This window comes from Lepidochelys olivacea (assembly GCF_965140295.1).
Source record: "Lepidochelys olivacea isolate rLepOli2 genome assembly, chromosome: 17".
Taxonomy (NCBI): Eukaryota; Metazoa; Chordata; order Testudines; family Cheloniidae; genus Lepidochelys; species Lepidochelys olivacea.
The window spans coordinates 8,603,565-8,623,969 of record NC_140427.1 but is presented as its reverse complement, the minus strand read 5'-3'; the positions used below and the strand labels follow the sequence as shown (position 1 = coordinate 8,623,969).

Sequence of the window (20,405 nt, the reverse complement as noted above, 5' to 3'; positions counted from 1 at the left end):
TTATTTTTTGTGGTTAGAAGCTTTGCCCCATCTATCTAGCTAGTTTCTAAGGGATTATCTACACTTAAAACACTGCAGTGGAGCAGCTGCACTGCTTCATTGTAGATGCTACCTATGCCAACGGGAGGGGGTCTCCCATTGGTGTAGGCACTCCACCACCCCGAGAGGTGGTAGCTAGGTCAGTGGGAGAATTCCCATTGACCTAGCACTGTCTACACCGGGGATTATGTTGATTTAACTATGACGCTCAGAGGGGGTGGATTTTTCACACCCCTGAGCGATATAGTTATGCTGACCTAATTTTTTAGTTTAGACCAGGCCTTATATGGCTGCCATCACCGTATTGTCTAAGAAAACACAATAGTGAATTTAGCCACCTACCACCTCTGTAAGGTAGGAAGGACTGGTGGAGAACTGAAGTACAAAGAGATTAAGCGACTTGCCTAAGGTTACACAGAAAGTCTGGGCCAAGAACTAAACCCAAGTCTCCTGAATCAGAGCCCAGTGTGTTAGCCTGAAAACCATCCTCCTCCTCTTAAAATCAAAAGCAGCCCCAATATAAGTGGGTTCATTTACTTCAATGGAATCGCACACACTTATATCAGGAGTGGACAGATTCAAATTCCTTGGGCCAAATCCTAATAGATTTGATCTGGGTTACAGCCAAACAGAAAAATACCTTTTTTTCTGCATCCCATCAGGGTATGGCACAAGACAGTGAAAATTTCATGGGGTCAGTTAAACTGAAATCTACTGTAAACATGCTGCTGATCCTGAACCCCAGCCCTGATTCAAGTTCTTCCTAAACAACATACAGAACAAGGGGATTTAACCCCCAGGAGGCAGGAGGGTAGGCAGTAGCAGCAATCAGTATGCAGACTGTCTGCTTCATTGGCCCACTCACCCCAAGGTAGAGGTAATAACCCAGCAGGTAGAGAGACACAGCAATAGGTTAATAAAGGGCCTGGTGAAGAACAACAAAAAAAGAACATACCAGTCGCCATCAAATAATCTGCCCCAAGAAAACGAAAAGCTGTAAACCACAGCATAGGCTACCCTCAGGGTGACTTGAGGCATTTTGGTCACTATTGATGGGGCTCAGTTCAGACGAGTGACCTAGAGGTGAAAGATACTTGTATCCCACTGAGGAGACACCGAGTCTCTTAATCTAAATGTAAAAATCTTTTACACATTTTTTACTTCTGAGCCATTAAATCACTCTCTGCTTTCCTCCCTGCCCCCCCGAACAATGCTGCACTAGTGAGCTCAAGTGGATGCCAAGGTCGCAGCTTTGAACTTGAAGCGAGCTGCATTGCCTGATGAGGCGCAGGAGAACTGCGTACACTGTACATTTCAACAGCGCTTCTGGAGTATCCGTTGCTCATTTCTCGGCCCTGACAGAGGCTCAGCATGTCCACCTGCAGTCACCTGCGAACATTTCCCATTACAGACACATCTGCCTCCCGTAGACGCTCTCACGAGAAGAAATATGAACAGTTTAGCTCTGAGCAGGGGAGGCCTGCTGTGGTGCTGTCAAATGCTGTATAAGGGAGGGCGGGGGGAGAGTCCAATGTTTTGACTCTTCGTGCTTCAAACTAGTAAGAGACCTTCTCCCTCTTCCTCCCCACCCCCTTTGCTCTTCAGTCAGACGCCAGAGACCCTCGCCTGTGGCACCCAACCTTCTCCTTTAGCTGTGTTCACACCAGTTCGGGATGATAAGATACCATGGCCTAACAAGATAATTTCTCATTTTGCATCAAATGACGGTTTGAGAGATGACTAATATAATCTCTCCCCGGGAGTTTGTGATCCACACTTTGCCCTTGAACGCTGCTCAAAATCACTGAATGCAGCAAAGCTGGAGCTCTGTGGATCAACTGCTTTGTATATTTGGCTGGCTCGTCTCTATTTGCCCAGCTTTTTGAAAATAGAAGAGTAGGCATCTCTGACTATTTCTAGGATAAAAGAGTTTGCTTTTCAACCAACTGAAGAGGACATTTATAAAGACAGAAGTGAGGGCAGCAGCTACTGTGTCCAGCTTTTGCACTTCTATAACACCTGCAGTCTGAAGATCTCAAGGCACCTTATAATTGAATAAAACCTCACACTATCCTATTGCATCACTTCTTTTTCCTGTTACCTCCCGCATCAACCTGTGTAAGTTACACTCATTTTGCACAGCCCAGGAATGACAAATCAGTGCAAGTTACACTATTTTACCACTTATACCACTTATTTGATTGACTTTCAACCCTGTTTAACTGGAATTTGGCCCAGATACTTCCAGATCTGAATTTGGCCGATGGTCTCTGACTCTCAGAGCTTGGTATATAAACTGGGTAAAGAAACAATAAAAATCATAAGAGATCATAGAGAGGAAGATGAGCATATCACAGTGATGGATGGATACACACATACATACCGGGGAGTACATGTGAATCGTACATGTGTTTAATATCTCATAAATCTCATTGCAGATACCTTGAGATCTAAAGAGGGGCCCAGGCTAGACTCTTTTATCAGTGTCATCCTGAACTTTGGAAGGATCAGCTAAGCAGAACTTCAATAAGAACTATCCCTGGGTTTGATTTTAGTTCTGCAAAACCAAAACCCTACGGATGAGGTTTCATAAATACAAAGCCAAGAAAACACCTGGTGTTCTTTTGTCTTTTTCCAGAATTAACAGCCTCATTTGTGGCATTTCATCACTTTCATTTTCAAACCCAGCTGGAACCAGGAAGAAACATTAAAAATATTTGGTTTGAATTCTGATGAGGGAGAATCCTAACTATATTTGATGCAGTTTGCCATTTCCCTAATTCCTGGAAGCTGTGTATTAGTTACTTGTATGGTCCCCATCATCATAACTTCCAAGCTTCTCATAATGAATTCATCCTCGCAAGCACTCCCCTGTGAAGTAGGGAAGCATCATTAATCTCCCCAGTTTCACAGATGGGGAATTGAGGCACTGGGAGACTAAGCTGCTTGCCCCAGGTCCTACAGAGAGTCTGGGGCAGAGCCAGGAACTGAATGCAGGTCTCCTGCGTTTCAGTCCAGAGCCCCAAACACAAGACCATCCTTCAAGAGAAAGGGAGCAGCATTCAGTGGCTCCCCTCTAGCCCCTGATCCCAGGGGCGATTCAGCTTGGCAGTAAACATGAGCATAGGCAGGCCTTACTAGAATGCTCCCATTCTATTCCATACCTTTGTTTCTTAGACTCCACTGTGCAGCTAGAGAGAGAGAGAAAATAATTGGACAGGAATTCAAAATAAAATGAACTGGACTCTTATGTGTTCCTCTTAATAAGCAGCCACCTTAAGTTTAAAGGGGTTTGCTGTATGGGGTCTAAGCCAGCAGGTCAAATCCCTGTTTGTTTTCATTTTTGCTGGGCATAGTCAATGTCCCTCAGATTGACAGCGGGAGCAGGCCGTGCACACAAGCAGTTTTCCTGCTAATCATTTTGACTGACATTGGGAGCAGCAAGAGAGAGGGAAACCCATCACCCTTCCCCAACGTCATCTCATTTGCAAATGTCAATTAGATGATCCAGATGGGAGTTGAATTTGCTCTGGGTTAAGGAGAGGGGAACAGCCTACAGGCTAGCAGAGTAAAATGCTGTTATGCTAAGTCTGATTCTCAGATGGGCAGCAGAAGAGAAAGGCAGGATGACATTTTGCCAGCCTGTATTTTTAAGGGTTTAAATGATTCCAACCACTCCCTGATTTTCAGAAGCAGCCTCTGATCTTTCACCTGCAACTAACTGCAGAGGCCAAATAATGTGAATTCATTTTCTAGCACTTAAGTGACTGTGGGCACAAATCAAGTAGTTGTCAAATGTTTACATGCTACAAAAGTGCATGAGCAATTTTTTGAGGATACAAAATCAGAGGCCCAGGAGAGCTTTCTGCATACCAGGCCACAAAGAGGGAGAAAGGGAAGGACGAAAAAAGACACAGAGAGAGAAGAGATTAGAAGACTGTATCCTAAATTTGAAGTAGGGTGAGCAGATGAACTTTTCCATCTCTGGCCACTATTGTTCTAATGATATAGGGGTTGCCATTAACATATCCATGTTTACCACACTCTGGTGTCTGTGATCCAGCAGTACTTTCCTATGCTAAGAAGAGAACACAAGCGTGATATCTCAGATACTAGTGTGGGGTAACTGGTGACTATTTAATGGTGACCATGTTACTTATTAGTGTTTTACACCTTCAAAGCAGTGCACAACCATCACCATTTGATCACCCTAATTACCACTGTGAGTCTGTTGAGTATCACGATCCCTGCTTTACAGACGAAGAAACAGACACAAATTTTAAGTGACCTGCCCAAAGCCCTCTGAGCTGGGACTGGAGATCCTGGTTCACAGTCCCAGGCCTGGTCCACTAAGACTGTGCTGCCTCCTCTGAGTGCAGGGTGTAATTCATCAACAGCACGGCGGGTGGTGCCACCGGTGGGAGACTCTGCTGGACTCATCATCACTGCCAGGAACTTGGGCGGGGACAGAGTCCCACTGAAACTCTGAATCAGAGAGGCAGATTTGCTAGAATAGTCCCTTCTGACTCAGACTCTTGGCTCAGGAGAGAATTCAGTCATCAGGCTTATGGACCTGGGCTCTCTATTTCTTGTTTTCTCCCACTTGTTTATTAAGCAAACACTGTAATTGTGAACTACGAAACGGCAAAAGCGTACAACTGTTTCACCGTCTTTGTCCGGGCCCAAGGGATAGGCACTAAAAATATACATTTTACTGGAGTCAGAGGCTTCAGTGGGCTTTGGATCAGGCCCACTGAATCCAATGAGAATCACTCCAGTGGGATTTGGTGCATATGCAGTAAAACAGACCCCGGGGCACTAGCCAGGTGGCCAGCTAGAACATGAAACTAAAAATTCCTTTTGAGAACAGCATGGTGGCTCTGACATGATCCTTTTTGTAAGGTTCCATGGCAGGCCAGTCAGAGTTGGTACAATTTGAGCATGCAGAGGCAGAGTTTAAACACTGGTATACTGGGGGCTTTATTGTACAGCAGGAAAGTGCCTGGGAAGAGTGTAAAAAGAAAAGGAGTACTTGTGGCACCTTAGAGACTAACCAATTTATTTGAGCATGAGCTTTTGTGAGCTACAGCTCACTTCGTGTCTGAGCCATTGAAGGACCCACAGAAACACAACAGGGTTTCCCACACCCACAATCCAAAGGAAAGGGCTGTTGCAGCCAAGGGTTAAAGTGCAGCTCACTCCAGCCAATTTCCACACGGAAAGAAGGAAGCCACTCTGGTTCCAACCCTCTTCCTAACAATCCCGACCAAGACCGCTTTTTTCTGTCTCACAGGCTGTCAGCTCTGCTGGTGTGCCATGTGGCGTCCCTGCCGACACTAAGCAGTCACATGAAACAGACAGCTGTGCAGAAGCCATCACGTCATGAATGACATTTATGAGTGTGTGTATAAAAGTCCCAAGACATTTGGGCTTCTTTGTCCTTCCTCAGTACAGCCCTCACTTTCCCTTCCTGCCCTCCCAAGTCGAGCTGGTAACTCCTTTGCTTTAAAAGCAAACCTGCAGGGAGAGAGAAATGCGGCCGACTGAGAAATGGCAAGTGAGTCCTGCATATGCTCACAAGGGACTTTGCAAGTGCCCTCTCTCTTCTTATATATGTTGCAGCCTGAAGGGCACTGAAGGGGTTAACCCCACGACTGCCCTCTCTGACATCATCATGGTGCCTACAATCCAGTAACTGCACCATGATGAGAAAGTTTGCATGTGGGCAGTCTGCACTTTGCTGTTGCTTTTTAATCCTTTGAGGGCACTGAGCTTTTCATGCATTTTCAAAAGGGTGGGGCTCTGAGTACATTGCTTCCAATGGCGCCATCTCCACCAGACTTCAGACCTCCCACCCTCACCAGCCTTGGTTAACTCTTCTTGTTCACCCCTTGAATTTCCAGAGAGGTCACAAATACGAGAACATTTTCCCCCCTAGACCACAGAAGTTTAAACGTCTCTGCAATGAAGAGTGGAAATGGAGTCTGAGATGCCATGGGAAACATCATTCCTAATAACATCTTCATCATCCCCAGGATCTGACTGGGGAGCAAGCAAATAAAAAGCCATAGCTAAAATAAAGTTGTCTTCTTGTTATTTCTATTTTCATATCAGCACTGTCTGAACACCACAGTCTTGCTCGACTCTGAGGGATCGACTAGCGTGAACACAGCACCCCCTGCTGGCAAAAGTTCTGCACAGGCTCAAGGAACTTAAGTACTAGGACTGCCAAACCTGAACTGGACAGATTTATTGTTGGTAGAGGTTTGATGAGAGGAAGAATGGTCTGCTTCGCTGGCAGCCTTCAGCTACATCTCTTTCACTTCTGGCTAGATTCTCTCATCAATAGCAACAGCAAAGTACTAGGGTAGAGATAGTCAATTATTTATGGTCAAAGCCAAATTTCTTGGTCAAGGTTTAGTCAAAATCTAGACTCCAGAGAAACATTTTTCACACTGCAATAATGATGATGATGATAATAATAATAATAAATAAATAAAAAGATTTTCAGAGTCTGTTCAATAGCATCTGAAGGTCCAGATTTGCCCCAGCATCCACTTATTGACTACCCCTCTACTAGGGTATGATGCTCCATCCCCAGCCCACGGTATCTTCTTTTGAACAGGACTTTAAAGTAAAAGAGGGAATTGACCTGCTTATTTTTGACTGTACTGACATTTTTAAAGCATCAGGAAGATATTAATGAACAAAAAGAGCATTCTGTCATGTATTTATTCACACACACACACACACGCGCGCAGAGCAGGCAGGTGAAGATTTTGTTCTGAACATTATTGGCCAGTTTTTCAAAAGCAGCTTCTGGCTTTTCCAACCCAAGTTTATGTTCCTACAAAACCCTAAGATTTGGGTTCTGCAGCCTGCAATTGCCCATTCCAATTGATAAGTTCTTTAGCAGTAGTGAAGGGACTCTAGTGATTAAAGCAGGACAGCGAGTCAGATGTTCTGCTGTGCCATTGATTTACTGTGAGACCATGGGCAAGACACTTGATGTCTCCGTGACTCTGTTTCCCCATATGGGAAGGGGAATATTAGCATGCAATGCCACAGTGGTTACAAAATCTTAATTGGTTAATATTTATAAAACATGTTGAAATTCTCAGATGGAAAATCCAAAGTATTATTGTGTGTATTTACAGTGTATATGTTTTATATGAGATTTTTAAATGCCTCAGGGAGGCATTTGGGGGCAAAATCAATTGACTTTGGTCATCTAATGGCATCTCACCTCCTCGAGAGTGGAAATACCATGAGAAGATCTGAACTCTTATTGTTTCAGACCCATAAATAGCTGCTTGGCACATGAAAACACACACAAAAATAAATACACCGAGATATTTATATTTATGTTCCTTGCCACATGATTTGCACATGCAAGTGCCATATGCAGGAGCGGATTTTGTGAATGCCAAAAAATTGAGTGTGAAAAACTGAGATAGTAATTTAATACGCCATGTTGAGTTTCATCTGAAAACTTTCAATTAGTCTACAGTCAATTATTCTATGACTTTCAATTAGTCTACAGTGGGAATCTTGGGAAAAATTCACTAAAAGATTGATTCCAATAAATTGATGCCAATTAATTATTAATAAGGGAACAATCCTGCTTTGACACTGGATGGGGTGGATTACATGGTATAATAGGTCTCTTTAATTTATAACCTTTCTGGTTCTAGGATTTGATAGTCTACAGCATCAGACTTTATAAGAATGAATATTCAGTCATGCTAGCTAGGGTTTTGACATGCTGGTACATTCCCACGTAAGTAGTGAACAAAAGGTTTCTTTTCTCTCTTTCTGCAGAATGCAAACAATTCTTGGCACTTTATTTTTTTTTTTAAGTAAAAAGCTTTTTAAAAAATAACCACCAATCTTGTCTGCTATGAAATACATGACCTTTCACGTCTCTCAAAAATCACTGGGATATTACATGCAAATTTCAGTTTTCATTAAAATACCCATTATCTCAAAATCCCATTAATATTCACCATGAAAGAGTACCTAGGAAAAATGGAGAAAATCCTTATTCTGGTTGTATCTTTATGCCTTTCCTCGTGTCACTGTCTTTTCCCAACTCTTCCTTGCTCCCCAGTCTTTACACAGCCTATTTAAATGCAGGATTGTGTGTAGCACTTTATAAAGAGAATTTAGCAATCACAAAAGGTCTGGGACAGATACCCCTGAAAGCTGAAGTCTTCTCTCTGTCAACAGTATAGAGAGCACCAGTGCAAGCTTCCCCACCAATAAGCCTCAACCCCAAGCTGGGAAGACCACCTCTAGGGGCAACTTTGTTCAACGGTCCTTGGCCTTTGCTGAAACTGCCAATTAGTGCTAGCTTTGGTGGTGATTTTAGTGATACAGAGCCCTGTCCACCAGGAGAGGGGCTGAGACCACCAACCTCATTTCACATAAGCCACCAGATGGATACAACTTTCAATCAGGGCTGAATTAAAACAGAAAGCTAGAGATGAAAAGGTCTCTAGCCCATTACCATTTCTCTGAGCCATCCAGTCCCCTGGAATTAAGCATTGCAGTGGGGTTCCCAATAAATATGTCTACAGATCAGTGATTTATTCATAGGGGGAGCCATGGAAATTCCTAAACCCTCTTAAATATCTGTTTCCTGGCTCCAAACAGTCAATAACTTGCCAGCAAGGGAACATATTTGTCCTATCCTCTATATATGTTTTCTGCTTTTCATTATAATTTGCTAAATAATACATTACAATGAGTTATTTATCACACTCAGCAGCTTCAAGATCTTTATGTGGCTCCCCCTCCTTAGGAACTTCACAGATAAATCACTTACACAAATATCTGACTGGCACTGCCCTAGTTCTGAGTGCATTTGCTCTTCACGTGTACTGCACCTGTGTGCATTGGCTGTGAGGCGACATTAAGACCCATTCTTCACTAAATTAAACAGCATCTTTTTGCCCCAGGATACTGATGTCTCTCTCTATTACTCCTCTACTTGTGGTCCTTCTATGAAGGCCAGGCAAAGGGCAGGGGGAAATAAAAATAATGAGAGAGAGAATAAGGGTGGGGGAGAAAAAAGGCAATTGGAAAGTGCTGCTGGGAGCGCCATTTCTTCTAGTCCTAGGCACTCAGACTGAATCAGTGGAAAATACTAGCCTGGTGCCCCAGCAAGGTGGAATCATATATTGAAATAATTGCCAATTTGGTTTGTGGTCTTTGGGATTTTTGTTATACTTTTTAAGGAAGGCTGGATGGTCTGGGCCAGTGTAATTAATAGATCAAGTGCCAACTACGTTGAATACCACATTTTGATCTAGGAATCTGCACAACAGCTGTGCTCCTCGGGGACGATGCAGATCACAAAGCCTAAGACAAAGTGTGTGAGAGCTGGGGACACACATTTGCAATCGAGGGGATCTGGCTATGGAACAAATTCCCTGAGGAGATCAGGCAAATCCAGTGTCTGACCACCTGCACAATACATTGCAAAGCTTTCCTCTTTGAGAAGGCCTTTCACCACAAATGACATTCACAATCCAAACATTGTTTTTATTCCCCAACCCCCCTCCTCCCCCATCTGCCTTCCCTACAAAAAAAATACACGTCAGAGATGCCGTGAAGTCCACAAGGAACTTTGTTGTTAGTGATTTTACTTGGAAGGCACTCAGACACTGTGGTGTTGGGTGGCATATAAACTCTATGGGTGCGGCTACACTGCAGCTAGGTAATTCCCTGCTTGGGTAAACGTACGCACATTTGCTCTGATCAAGCTAGCATGCTAAAAATAGCAGGGTGGCTGTGGTGGAACGAGCACCGGGAGGAGTCAGTTGTCCTGAGTGCAATCCTCTCCAAGATGCGAGGTACGAACTCGGGTGGCTAGCATGAGTCACCACTCATGTCGCCTCAGCCAGGCTGATCTGTCTACCAGAGCTGGGAATTACACCTCCCAGGTGCAATGGAGAGATACCCTAAGACAGACAGGCAGACTGTGGTTAAGGCCCTGGTTCAGGACTCAGGAGATATGGATTCATTTCCCAGCCTTGACACAGATTTCCTGTGTGACCTTCAGCAAGGAACTTACTTCCTGTGCCTGAGCTCCCTGTTTGTAAATTGGAGATAAAACTTCTTCCCATCGGCCGCTTTAACTTATGTAATGGACTGCTTCAGTACCCCCTTTAGCCTAGAATCCAGAGTGTGCGAGGGGCTTAAAGGACCACCTTTGTCCCTTGTCCCAAGAGACACAGCCCTGAATCTGTTTCTCAGTCTTTGGCTTCTCTGCTAAAACATCGAACCAGGCAGCCCATCAGTGCCAACTATAGGGGTAGTTACGCATCTAGACCTCCCCATCTGGGAGCTAGATTGAGTGCCACCAAACTCATTCCATGTGGATTGCTCACTTACTACCAGTCTTTTGAGGTGAAATCCTGGTCCCACTGAACTCAATGGCAAAGCTCCCATTGACTTTAACGTGGTCAGGATTTCATCCTGGATCTCTATCAACCTAGCCACTATCTGAATCAGTGGCCAAGAAGTGAAGGGTCCTATAGCCTGTTTACTAATCCCACGCACCATCCATTCCCTACTCCTTGCATCCGCAATTGTGCTCAGTGCAAGTCCCAGCTATCGGAAGGGACAGCGTAGCACTGTAACTAGGATGTGAGCCTAGTCTTGCCAGAGACCTGACAAACCCTAGTTGAAGCCTGATTGTTCCTTTGTAGTGCTGTAAATGCTTACAGATGTTTGTTGGCTTTCATCTAGTCTATGCATTCCAGTGGAGAAAAATACCAGATACCTGTAAATATGTAAATATTTTAATCTCTTAAAAAAAAAAGATGAGCTTCTATTCTGCTTTTTTTCTTTTTAGCTGCAGGAGCCTGGGTGTGAAAAGGCTGGAAGCATCCTGTCAACCACATGGGCAAACCACAGAGGAAGGATGATGATGATAACCTAAGTCAAACACTGTAGCAGATCTGATTGTCATTAACTCCTTGAGCACTAATCTCTAACCCCCCTTTCGTCTACTGGCAAGATTTCAGTGACAAATGAATGAAATCTGGGGCAGTGAATCTGAATATGTGGCAATGGATCAAGCTGGCATGGGGGCTGCCTCCAGCTCTGTGCCAATCTATAATATACAGCGTGTGTATATTTACATCCCTTCAGGTCTGGGAGTCTCAATTTGGTAGACAGTTGGCACAATCGCATGCATGAATGGGAAACACAAACTGAGCCAAACCTGAAGTTAGCCCCCCCCCAAAAAGGGGGAGGGTAAAGAAGGGAAATTTGGCACTGAAGCTGTGTCGACACTATAGAATTGAACCATTTGTAAAAAAACAGGTGGCGACAACTGAATTAAACACAAATGAGTTAGTGCCCTCGCTCTAGCCACGGTGAGCCAGCCAAAGGTGCTCTGCCTGGCAGCCCCAGTTCTATTCTTGTGCTGTTCTAAATTGTTTAAGTGCAATGGTCTCTGGGTACATAACCCACAGCTCCTGGGATAGCTCCCACAAAAAGCCCATTTCAGGATATTTTAAAAGGCACTGAGGGTGTCACGGGGAATTGTGGAAGTAGAGATCAAATTCTCATAATTTCATATGCAAGTCTCACAATTCCTTCTTTCTTGGACTCTGGAATACAGGGCCTCAACCCGTGCACCATCTTCGTAAGAAAAGCTGAGGGATGTGGCCTCAAGTGTAACCCTTTGGAGAAGCAAAATTGCATGCAAAATCATATGACTGTATGTGCAAGCGCGCAGCTGGGCATGCAGTTACCGGAGTTTGTATGCAAAAATGTCAGTATGTTGTGGGTGAATCTCCAGTTGAAAATCTAGGCAGGGCCCTGAGCTGGAAGTCAGGAGACCTGAATTCTATTCTCAGCTTAGCCACCAATGTGGTGTGTGACCTTGGGCAGGTCACTTCACTTGTGACTTCTCTTTTCTCCTTCTACCCTTGGTCTGTCTCATCTATTTAGAGTCTGAGCTCTTCGGCGTAGAAACTGTCACTCACTCTGAGTTTGTGAAGCACCTAGCATTCTGGGGGCCCTATATCAGTTAAGGCCTCTAGGTGTTACTATACTGCAAATAAACAATAAGTATTAGACCTCTGGGCCATAAGATCTTTCACTCGCACATTATCTCTCAGTCATGGAGATGTGGACCTTCCCTCTCCCAAAAGCCCTCTTCCATGCGGGGGAGCTTCAGTGGAGCCCAGTGTGAATCCCCCATATCCAGCCCCACCCGGCATTACAATACTGCATCAGCTTTTCTGTCATCAGCAACTCCTGCACCCTCTGAGGGCAAGGGGCTAGGCATGTACTGAATTAAAAACTACATCCCCGAGCCCTGTTTGTCCCCTGCACCTCCAAAACCAATGCTGTTTGCTCCCAAACATCTACCGGCAGAGGATGACTCAGCCAGGCCCCTCCGCAGACAATGAATGGGAGAAAGGCACATTGTGCAGCAATGACCTCATTTACAATAACATCAGCCACGCACGACATCCCCATTGAACATGAGCTCAGGCGACTGGCCTTCACGAGTGGTGGACGTGAAGAAAGGGTGCTCTGTGTTCCATTTCTGGAGCAGAGGGAGTGGACAGAGCCTCACTAGCTTTCAGCTTTCCGATAGCCAACAGTTGCAATGATGGATTTTAATAAGAGTGGCAGTGAGATCTGCACGCATGCAGGAAACTGGTAATTTTCCAGGGCGGGGAGCTGGGGAATTCTAGACTGAGTGACTCACTAGAAAAAGAAATTGGTTTGTTCAAATTGGTGTTATTTCCCCCTTAACTGCAGCGTGTGTGTGGTTTTCTTTTCCTTTTTCCTCCCTTCCAAAAGAACTAAGTGTTGACTGTCTTTATGTGTGCAGTCAGGACAAAGCAGGGAAGAGATTAGTAAATGTCTGCATGCATAACACCCGTGGTACAGAGACAGACGAGCAGATGGCCGTTCTTAATCTCCCCATCCTAACTGTCACCCCAGCTCAGGAAAAATGGAAAAACTCTCATTGGCTCCAGTTACTCATTTACTAAGGTCTCAGAGTGCTCTTGGGTGACAGTGATACTGTTTGAAAGTGCTGAACTCTGTGGGGAGGAGCTGGCAAGCTCAGAGTTTATGGGGAAGAGTTTCTTGTGTCTTTGTTCCTAGTTTAGATCCGGCCTGCTCTGTCTTATGTGAAATTGCTTTTGTGTGGGCACACATGCACTCAGAATTTACCCTGCGCTGTTATGAACTCATATGAATGCCTGGGTTCTCTTCCCATTTCTGCAAATGACTAACCATGCAACCTTGTGTGAGTCTCTTAGCCACTCAGTGCTTCAGTTTCCCCCTCTATACGCTATTTCCCAGAAGGAGCGGCTATGAAGCTTAATTAATTGTCTGTAAAGCTTAAATAATTATTTGAGATGCTGTGACAAAAGGAGTTAGCAGAGCACCATTTATATTACGGAAGTGACCAAAGGTCCAAATTAGGACCTCAGCCCTGTTGTGCTGTACAGATACTAATAGACAGCCACCGTCCCATTATTAATTATTATTATTTCTCCTAATATTAGAGGGAGCATAATTTGGGGACAGAGAATGTATATTTCCCATAATCAATTTTTCCAGCTCAGCAACAGTGGAACTGACCTGTCAAGACAAATTATTGTCTGTGGAGGCTCGTCTCTCATTCCACCTCCGACTGTCCCTTTCGTGGTACAGAAACACTGACTGATATTCAAAGCACTCATTTTTTTATCATAAAACACTGGCCAGAGCGGAATCGTGGTTAAAACTGGCCAAACCAGTTCAAATAGAACCTGTTTTTCCTTTACTCCCAGCAATGTATGAAGAAGCATTAGACTGTAACCTTGATATTCTTCCTCTTTTTTTCTGAAAATCTCTATGATCTTTAATAAAAATAAAGCTTAACCATTCCCCCCACCCCCTCCAAATTAAGGGAAACCAATACACAAAATTTCACTTTGAACCATAAATTCTCAGCATGGCTTTTGCCAGAGATTACAATAACAATACTTCCACCTGAGGTCTTGAAAGCAGTTGGCAAACATTAAGTCATTAAGCTTTCTTGTTTCATATGGTATATAGGTAATCCAAGGCACAGAGAGAACAAGGTGAGCAAGTGGCAGAGGAGGGAATAGATTTAGAAGTCTTGGCTTTCCTGTTCTCTGCTCTACCTACTCGATTATACTACCTCCAAAGCAGCCATGGCTACATCACAAACCATTTGTATCTTTTTAAATAGATGGGGCCAAATACTCCCAGGCCAGCAGTGTAACACCACTGACTTTCACCAGGGCTGAATCTGACCCAGGATGTTCACAGGTGACTTCTGCGCATTATGCTTTTCTACCTACTGCCCTTGATTACTTCAGTGCTGAAACACAGGCAGCCTCACCTAATCAACCCTTCGTTTAGCCAGATGTCTGGGTATTTCCAAAAGTCTCCTCCCCCTGCACAGTGGCTTTATATACACTAACAGCCGCAAGTGTCATTACCTGGGTTTCGCTCATACCCAAGGGGGCTAGATTCTTTGGAAGTGTCCTGACAGAGTACTGAGTGATGTCAGCTGCACACAGACACAGCCAGTTGACAGCACTTGTGTTCCTACAAGGGCCTCATCACTTGGTTCCCCCACTGATTACATTGTTGGAGGAAAGACTGGTAAGATGCTGGTGATATTGGCTAAGTAGGAGTGGCACCAGCATACCCTGAAGAACCTTAAAATGAACACCTCTCTCCAACCATGAAAGGTGAGGTCAGTGCTTGACAAAGGGCAGGTTTTTATTGCTGTTGAACTGAGACACATCTCTATTCTTCAATCAAGGAAGATACAACTACAAGGAAAAGTTCTAGTTAAGCCTTAATGATCCTTTCCAATTATATGATGTCTTCCTTCCAGAGAACTCAAACTGCTTTACAAATACTGATGAGTTTAACCTCACAACGTCCTTGTGAAGCAGCTATCATTGTCCCATTTTACAGATAGGCAAAATGAGGCACAGAGAGGCAAAATTACTTATGAATCATAGACTATCAGGGTTGGAAGGGACCTCAGAAGGTCATCTAGTCCAACCCCCTGCTCAAAGCAGGACGAATCCCCAATTTTTGCCCCAGATCCCTAAATGGCCCCCTCAAGGATTGAACTCACAACCCTGGGTTTAGCAGGCCAATGCTCAAACCACTGAGCTATCCCTCCCCCCATGTGTGGCCGAACCAAGGACATAACCCAGTCCCTCTGTTTTAACTGTAAGACCATCTTTCCATTTTAGCCAACTAATCCAAGCTACCGAAGAGGAAGGGACCACCAATGGAGGGCAGGTAGGGTAGAAAGGGAAACGCAGACATAAAAATGCATCTTCTTTTTATTTAAAAATGTATGTCAATTAGTTGCAGTCCTTAAGCTCCTGGAAAGCTGTTTTGGGGTTGCAATGATTTTGGTACCCCTCCCCTAAAAGCTAAGGGGTAAACTACCATGTACCATGTAAGGGGTAAACTACCATCTCAGGAAAGATAATCGCTGCAATTTTGGACTGGTCTCTGAAAAAATCTCATACTGCTTTGACCAGACCAAGCTGCTAGGTAAAAAACTAATCTTTACCTGACAGCTTTCTAAACTTTATGGGACCCCGGAAAACCTATGAGAGAGTTGCTTATTAAAAAGTTCCCCAGCTCATTTCTCAGTGTGTTTGATGTTGATTTCCAGTTAATTTAGTGCTCCTGAAACTAGCCAGCTGATTTGAAATCCATGAGATAGATGGAGCCACAGTGGATGTGTGGCTCATGAAACTAGCCAGATTGACAGCTCTTGAGACTGAAGTCCTCTGATGAGCCAGAGACCAGGTACAGTATGGCTTTCTCAAAGTCCTTTGCTAATGGGCTTCAGCTCTGACAGAGCGACTGACAATGGTGGGAGAACAGTTCCTGTCTCATGGCCCACTTAGTTTATTGGGACTGTCAACAAGGATGTCAAATGTGGCAGGTTTCTGCAAGGTGGACATATGTCCTCAAGGTACTTAGCTGAGTCCACCAAACTCAATTCACACAGGCTAGATGGTAATGATTTTCATCCTGTTCAATGCTGGTATGGATGCAACTTACAAGTGAAAGCTCCATATATCTTTACTGGTTCTCTGAACCACTCTCTCTCCCCCTCTTCCACCCTCCAGCCCCCATCTTTATATCATCTTCAGATATTAAGGACTCTATATTTTAAAACAAATTTGTAATAAACTCATGGTTTTTACTGTAATCTTGTGTCTATATCTCCCCAGCATGATTTATAAAAAAGCTGAGGGTTTTATTTATTGCTGACTCAGAATTTGCTATCTCCAAATATCCAGTTCGCTCATTATTTCATTTTGACTTTTTTAAAACTGAAGAGATAGTCTAGTCCCATGATTTATTCATCAGACTATGATTTACACACATAATACAAATCCGATCCTGAATCATGAGCTAGGGGCAAGCCTCTATAATTCATACCTCTCCCTTACACACCACATGGACACTAGGTCCCCTGCTGGAGCTCCACAGAGCATTCTCTCTATAGAGCAGATTAATTGTTTTCCCTGGGATGACTCACTTCCTGGCACCTCCTATGCTCAACATGGTAGGAAGGGTCTGGCAATTCTTCTCTTACGGCTGTCGTTGCAGTGACCCTATGGATTAGCCACAACATCTGCAATTACAAGTGCACAACTAAAACAATTCGGCACCAGGGTTTGGGTAGCATAACTCCTTTGGATTTAGAACATCACCATTTAGAGCTGGTAGTGTTTTACATCCACTTGGCACTGGTATAAGGGATCACACTGGGTGCAAGGAACAGAGAATGCAGCTGTGGCCTCAGTGGAGTTCCACCTGATTTAAGGCAGTGTGAGGGAAAGAATAAGCAGGAGTCAGAACCATTTTGTTAAAGCACAATTACACCCTGTTGGGACAGGGAGGTTGTTGAGTTCTCAGATAGCAGACCATGTGCCTGTATGTGGGCAGAGCCAGGCATGTGCCACACCATATCATTTAATCACTCCTTTCTAGCCAATATATACAGCACTGAGACCCCTCAGTTCAAAGAAGCTTATAGTAACTTTTTGCACATCATATTTCCTTTCATCTTAGAATCTCTGAACAGCCTCAAACAATTCAGGAAGTCCCCAGACCCCCTGTGAGATAGGAAGCATTTTTATATCAATTTGACAGATGGATAAAATTGAATCACAGGAAGGTTAAGACCAAAACTGTACTGTAAGCCAGATCCTCAACTGGTGTAAATTAGTTTAGCCCAGTCTATCAGGAATAGACTCCCAGAGTCCTGAATCCCAGTCCCTTTCTGTAACCATGAGGCCATGCTGCCCAGCTTTACCCCTCTGGAAATAAATCCCTTGGTAGGTAGACAACACATAGGTGCAGAAGTGACCAAGCTCCTCTCTCCTTTTTAAAGGCAGACAGAGCATCTCAGCATCCTGCTACCTGCACCATGAATTTCTTTTGGCATTTCCAGACCCACACATGAGAATTCATGAGACCACAATAGGAAATTAGGTTATTTTTAAATAAGAGGAGGAAACACAGTGTCTTTGTGTCAGACAAGTGGAAGAAATCCAGGACCAAGAGACTGCAGAGCCTCGCCACTTCAGACAGCAGGTGCTCTCCAAGATGTGGTTATGGCAACAAAATAAATGACGGATAATTGCTTTTGTGACAACTTGCCAATTAAATTAGACTCAGCAGAATAACATAATGACAATTTGTTATGCTCTGGTGGGCACTAACATACCAATCATAATTAAATGCTATGACTGAAATAGAATGCTGCTCTACACAGGAATATATAACCCCAATTCCCTCCCAGTGAAACATTATAGGTTCAGTCTTCATTTTAATTTTCTGGAGTATAATAGCATTAGTCCACGTCAGAATGAACTTGGAGTATGCATACAAGCAGTAGCACGGGGAAACAGACCAAGAGGAGGACAGCAGAGCTGCTTCTGTTCTTGTGGGTACCTGCCAAAACATACCCCTTATGCAGGGGTGCCTCAAAACAGTGGGGGACACTCTCAGCACACTCGTATCCTGGGAAGATTTCCAGATCCCTGAACAGAAGGAGCAACCAAAAAAGACAGGGCTCGAGAATCCAGCCTGGCTTTTAACACGGAACCTAGTGCCTGCTGGATCAGGACTGTAGAGGTTTAGTCAGGGCAGTGTGAGTGCCCATGCAGTGCAGACTGGATCAGTAAAGCTCTTACCTTCCCCATCATTAGCTCTTAGAGCTCTGATTTAATGAACTCCCATTAACTGGGAGCACAACACAACATCCCCCTTTTACACCATTCCCCGAATCACTTCACAGCTAGGCCCTGTTCATTAAAACAAAGACATAGGGAATTATTTTCATCTAGATAACTGTGAGCTATCAGGTTCCCCACATAGTCCTAGTTATCAGGCAGTAACCATAAGTGAAATTCACCCCTGTGCAGAGGAGCCAGCACAAGGCCTTGGCACCACTTAAGTCCCACTTAACCCTCTTTTGCAGGCTTAAGTGTTGCCTAAGGGCTTGTGCTGCCTCTCTGCACTGGATGAATTTCACTGGGTAACAGTAAAGATTGACTGGTTTCCAATATCATTGGACAGCAGAGTGCCAACCTTTCCACAGGACAGAAACTGAACCCTTGCTCTCTGCTACCAAACACAGACCCTATGGCAAACTAGAGTCCACAAGGGGAACTAGACTCAACCGTCTTAGCTCTTTGGAGCAGGGAATGTTTCTTACTCAATGGAAGTTTATAAGCTAATTAGCAAATTGTGCTATGTCTTATGCCATGTAAATCCCCAGTGCTACAGAAGCAATGTTTAATATTTTAAAAAATAATCCCAACCCAACTGTTCAAATGATATTCTTTTAAAAAAATATGCTCCCTGTCCATAACAGCTGCCATCAGAGAGGGCATTGCTAAGAAGCAGCGGGGCACGGCGCTGAAGCAAAGCTCTCCTGAGAAGTAGGTGTTAATAAAGCCACTTACTTGGTGTTCTCATTCCAGGCGTGGATATCACACGTTCAGACGCCTCAGACTCCAGTTTTCCTTGGGTCGACAGTTCCTCAGAGAGCTGCCTCCGCTGCCACAACCGCTTTCCTGGCAAATGAGTGTAAAATGACCAGCTTGTATGCCTAGCCCTCCTGACAGTCAAAGACCTGCAGGTGTAGGCCCTACACAGAATGAAAGAAAAGAAAGAAAGAAAAACGGACCCAAATCCTGTTCCTTGAGGAGAGCCGATAAAACTGATAAAACTATCTAAATTCCAGGGGTGCAAAGGAAGCACCAAGTTATAAGACTGTCGTGCTCTTGGGTAACAAAGGCCTTGTACTCTTTGGGATATCTCATCGTACCTTTTCGAAGATGCTGTGTATGAAAGAATGAGACACTTTCACCACCCCACAGGAAACTAAAGCTCCAATGCACACAGCTCTCTAGAAGATTCCGCAGCTCAGCACCAGGAGGTCCCAATCCCACGAGTGACAATACATAGAGGCCAGTTGAAAAAGAACAGCATTTTACTACAATGCTATTTTGGTTGTACTGAGTGCTGGGGTTCCAGTATTTGGGCGTTCATATTCATAGCTTTATCTAAAATAAATAAATAAATAAATAAATAAATAAATAAAAGACGATATTAAATAACTTATTACTCACCTCTCTGTAAAACGTGGACTTGGGCAAGGCCTGATCAGCTGCTGTTCAGCAGAGCTGGTGAATTGTTTTGGGTGCCCCAAATCTAGAACCTGCTCCTCTAATTCTTACTTCCACCGACCTCACCATGGGATAGCATGGATGGTATTTCATCTTCCAGCACGTGCCTAATAATACAGTTAGAGATGTGTTACTGCTCACTAATGCATATCCAAGCACCAACGCAGTCTAGCTTTGTCTAGTGGTGACTGCAGGGGATGAGGAATCAGAACTGCAAGGTTCTATTCAGTCTTTAACTCCCTGTGCAACCTCACACACATTACTTCAGTGTTTGAGCCTCACTTTCTGCAGCTGTAAATCAGGGATAATTGCCTATTATATCAGGAAGCTGCCCAAATTCATGGCCTGCTCCTGCAATTTATGCAGCTAATCCCATTAACGTCAATGGGGCCCCTCCAGTTTATACAGGCTGCATGAATCCACCTTTGGGCTAGTTCTTTCATGGATGATACCGCCCTTTGAGTAATAGTGTATATCTCTAAAAGGCTTAATTCTGATGATCGATTTATCTATCTAGAACACATCATCAGAGTGAGACTCAGTTGTAGCATATTACACAAAACATGCCAAGATAGAAAATGGGGCTCAGTGCATTTACAGTCAGACAGCGTGGACATACACAAA

General features: G+C 44.1%; 1 protein-coding gene across 2 annotated transcripts in view; it reads right to left on the bottom strand.

Moving 5' to 3' along the window:
* Nucleotides 1–19,882, bottom strand: part of LOC311532632 (uncharacterized protein) — a 139,055-nt gene extending 119,173 nt beyond the window's left edge. For both annotated transcript variants that reach the window (XM_084651266.1, XM_084651267.1), the window contains exons 1-2: nucleotides 19,725–19,882; nucleotides 19,056–19,240 (exon numbers count right to left, since the gene is read on the bottom strand). Coding sequence is in view for 1 of the 2 variants with exons in the window: in XM_084651267.1 (XP_084507393.1) it covers nucleotides 19,056–19,068 (13 nt within the window). In the remaining variant the exon portion in view is untranslated. The remainder of the gene's footprint in view (nucleotides 1–19,055; nucleotides 19,241–19,724) is intronic.
* Nucleotides 19,883–20,405: the final 523 nt, after the last annotated feature.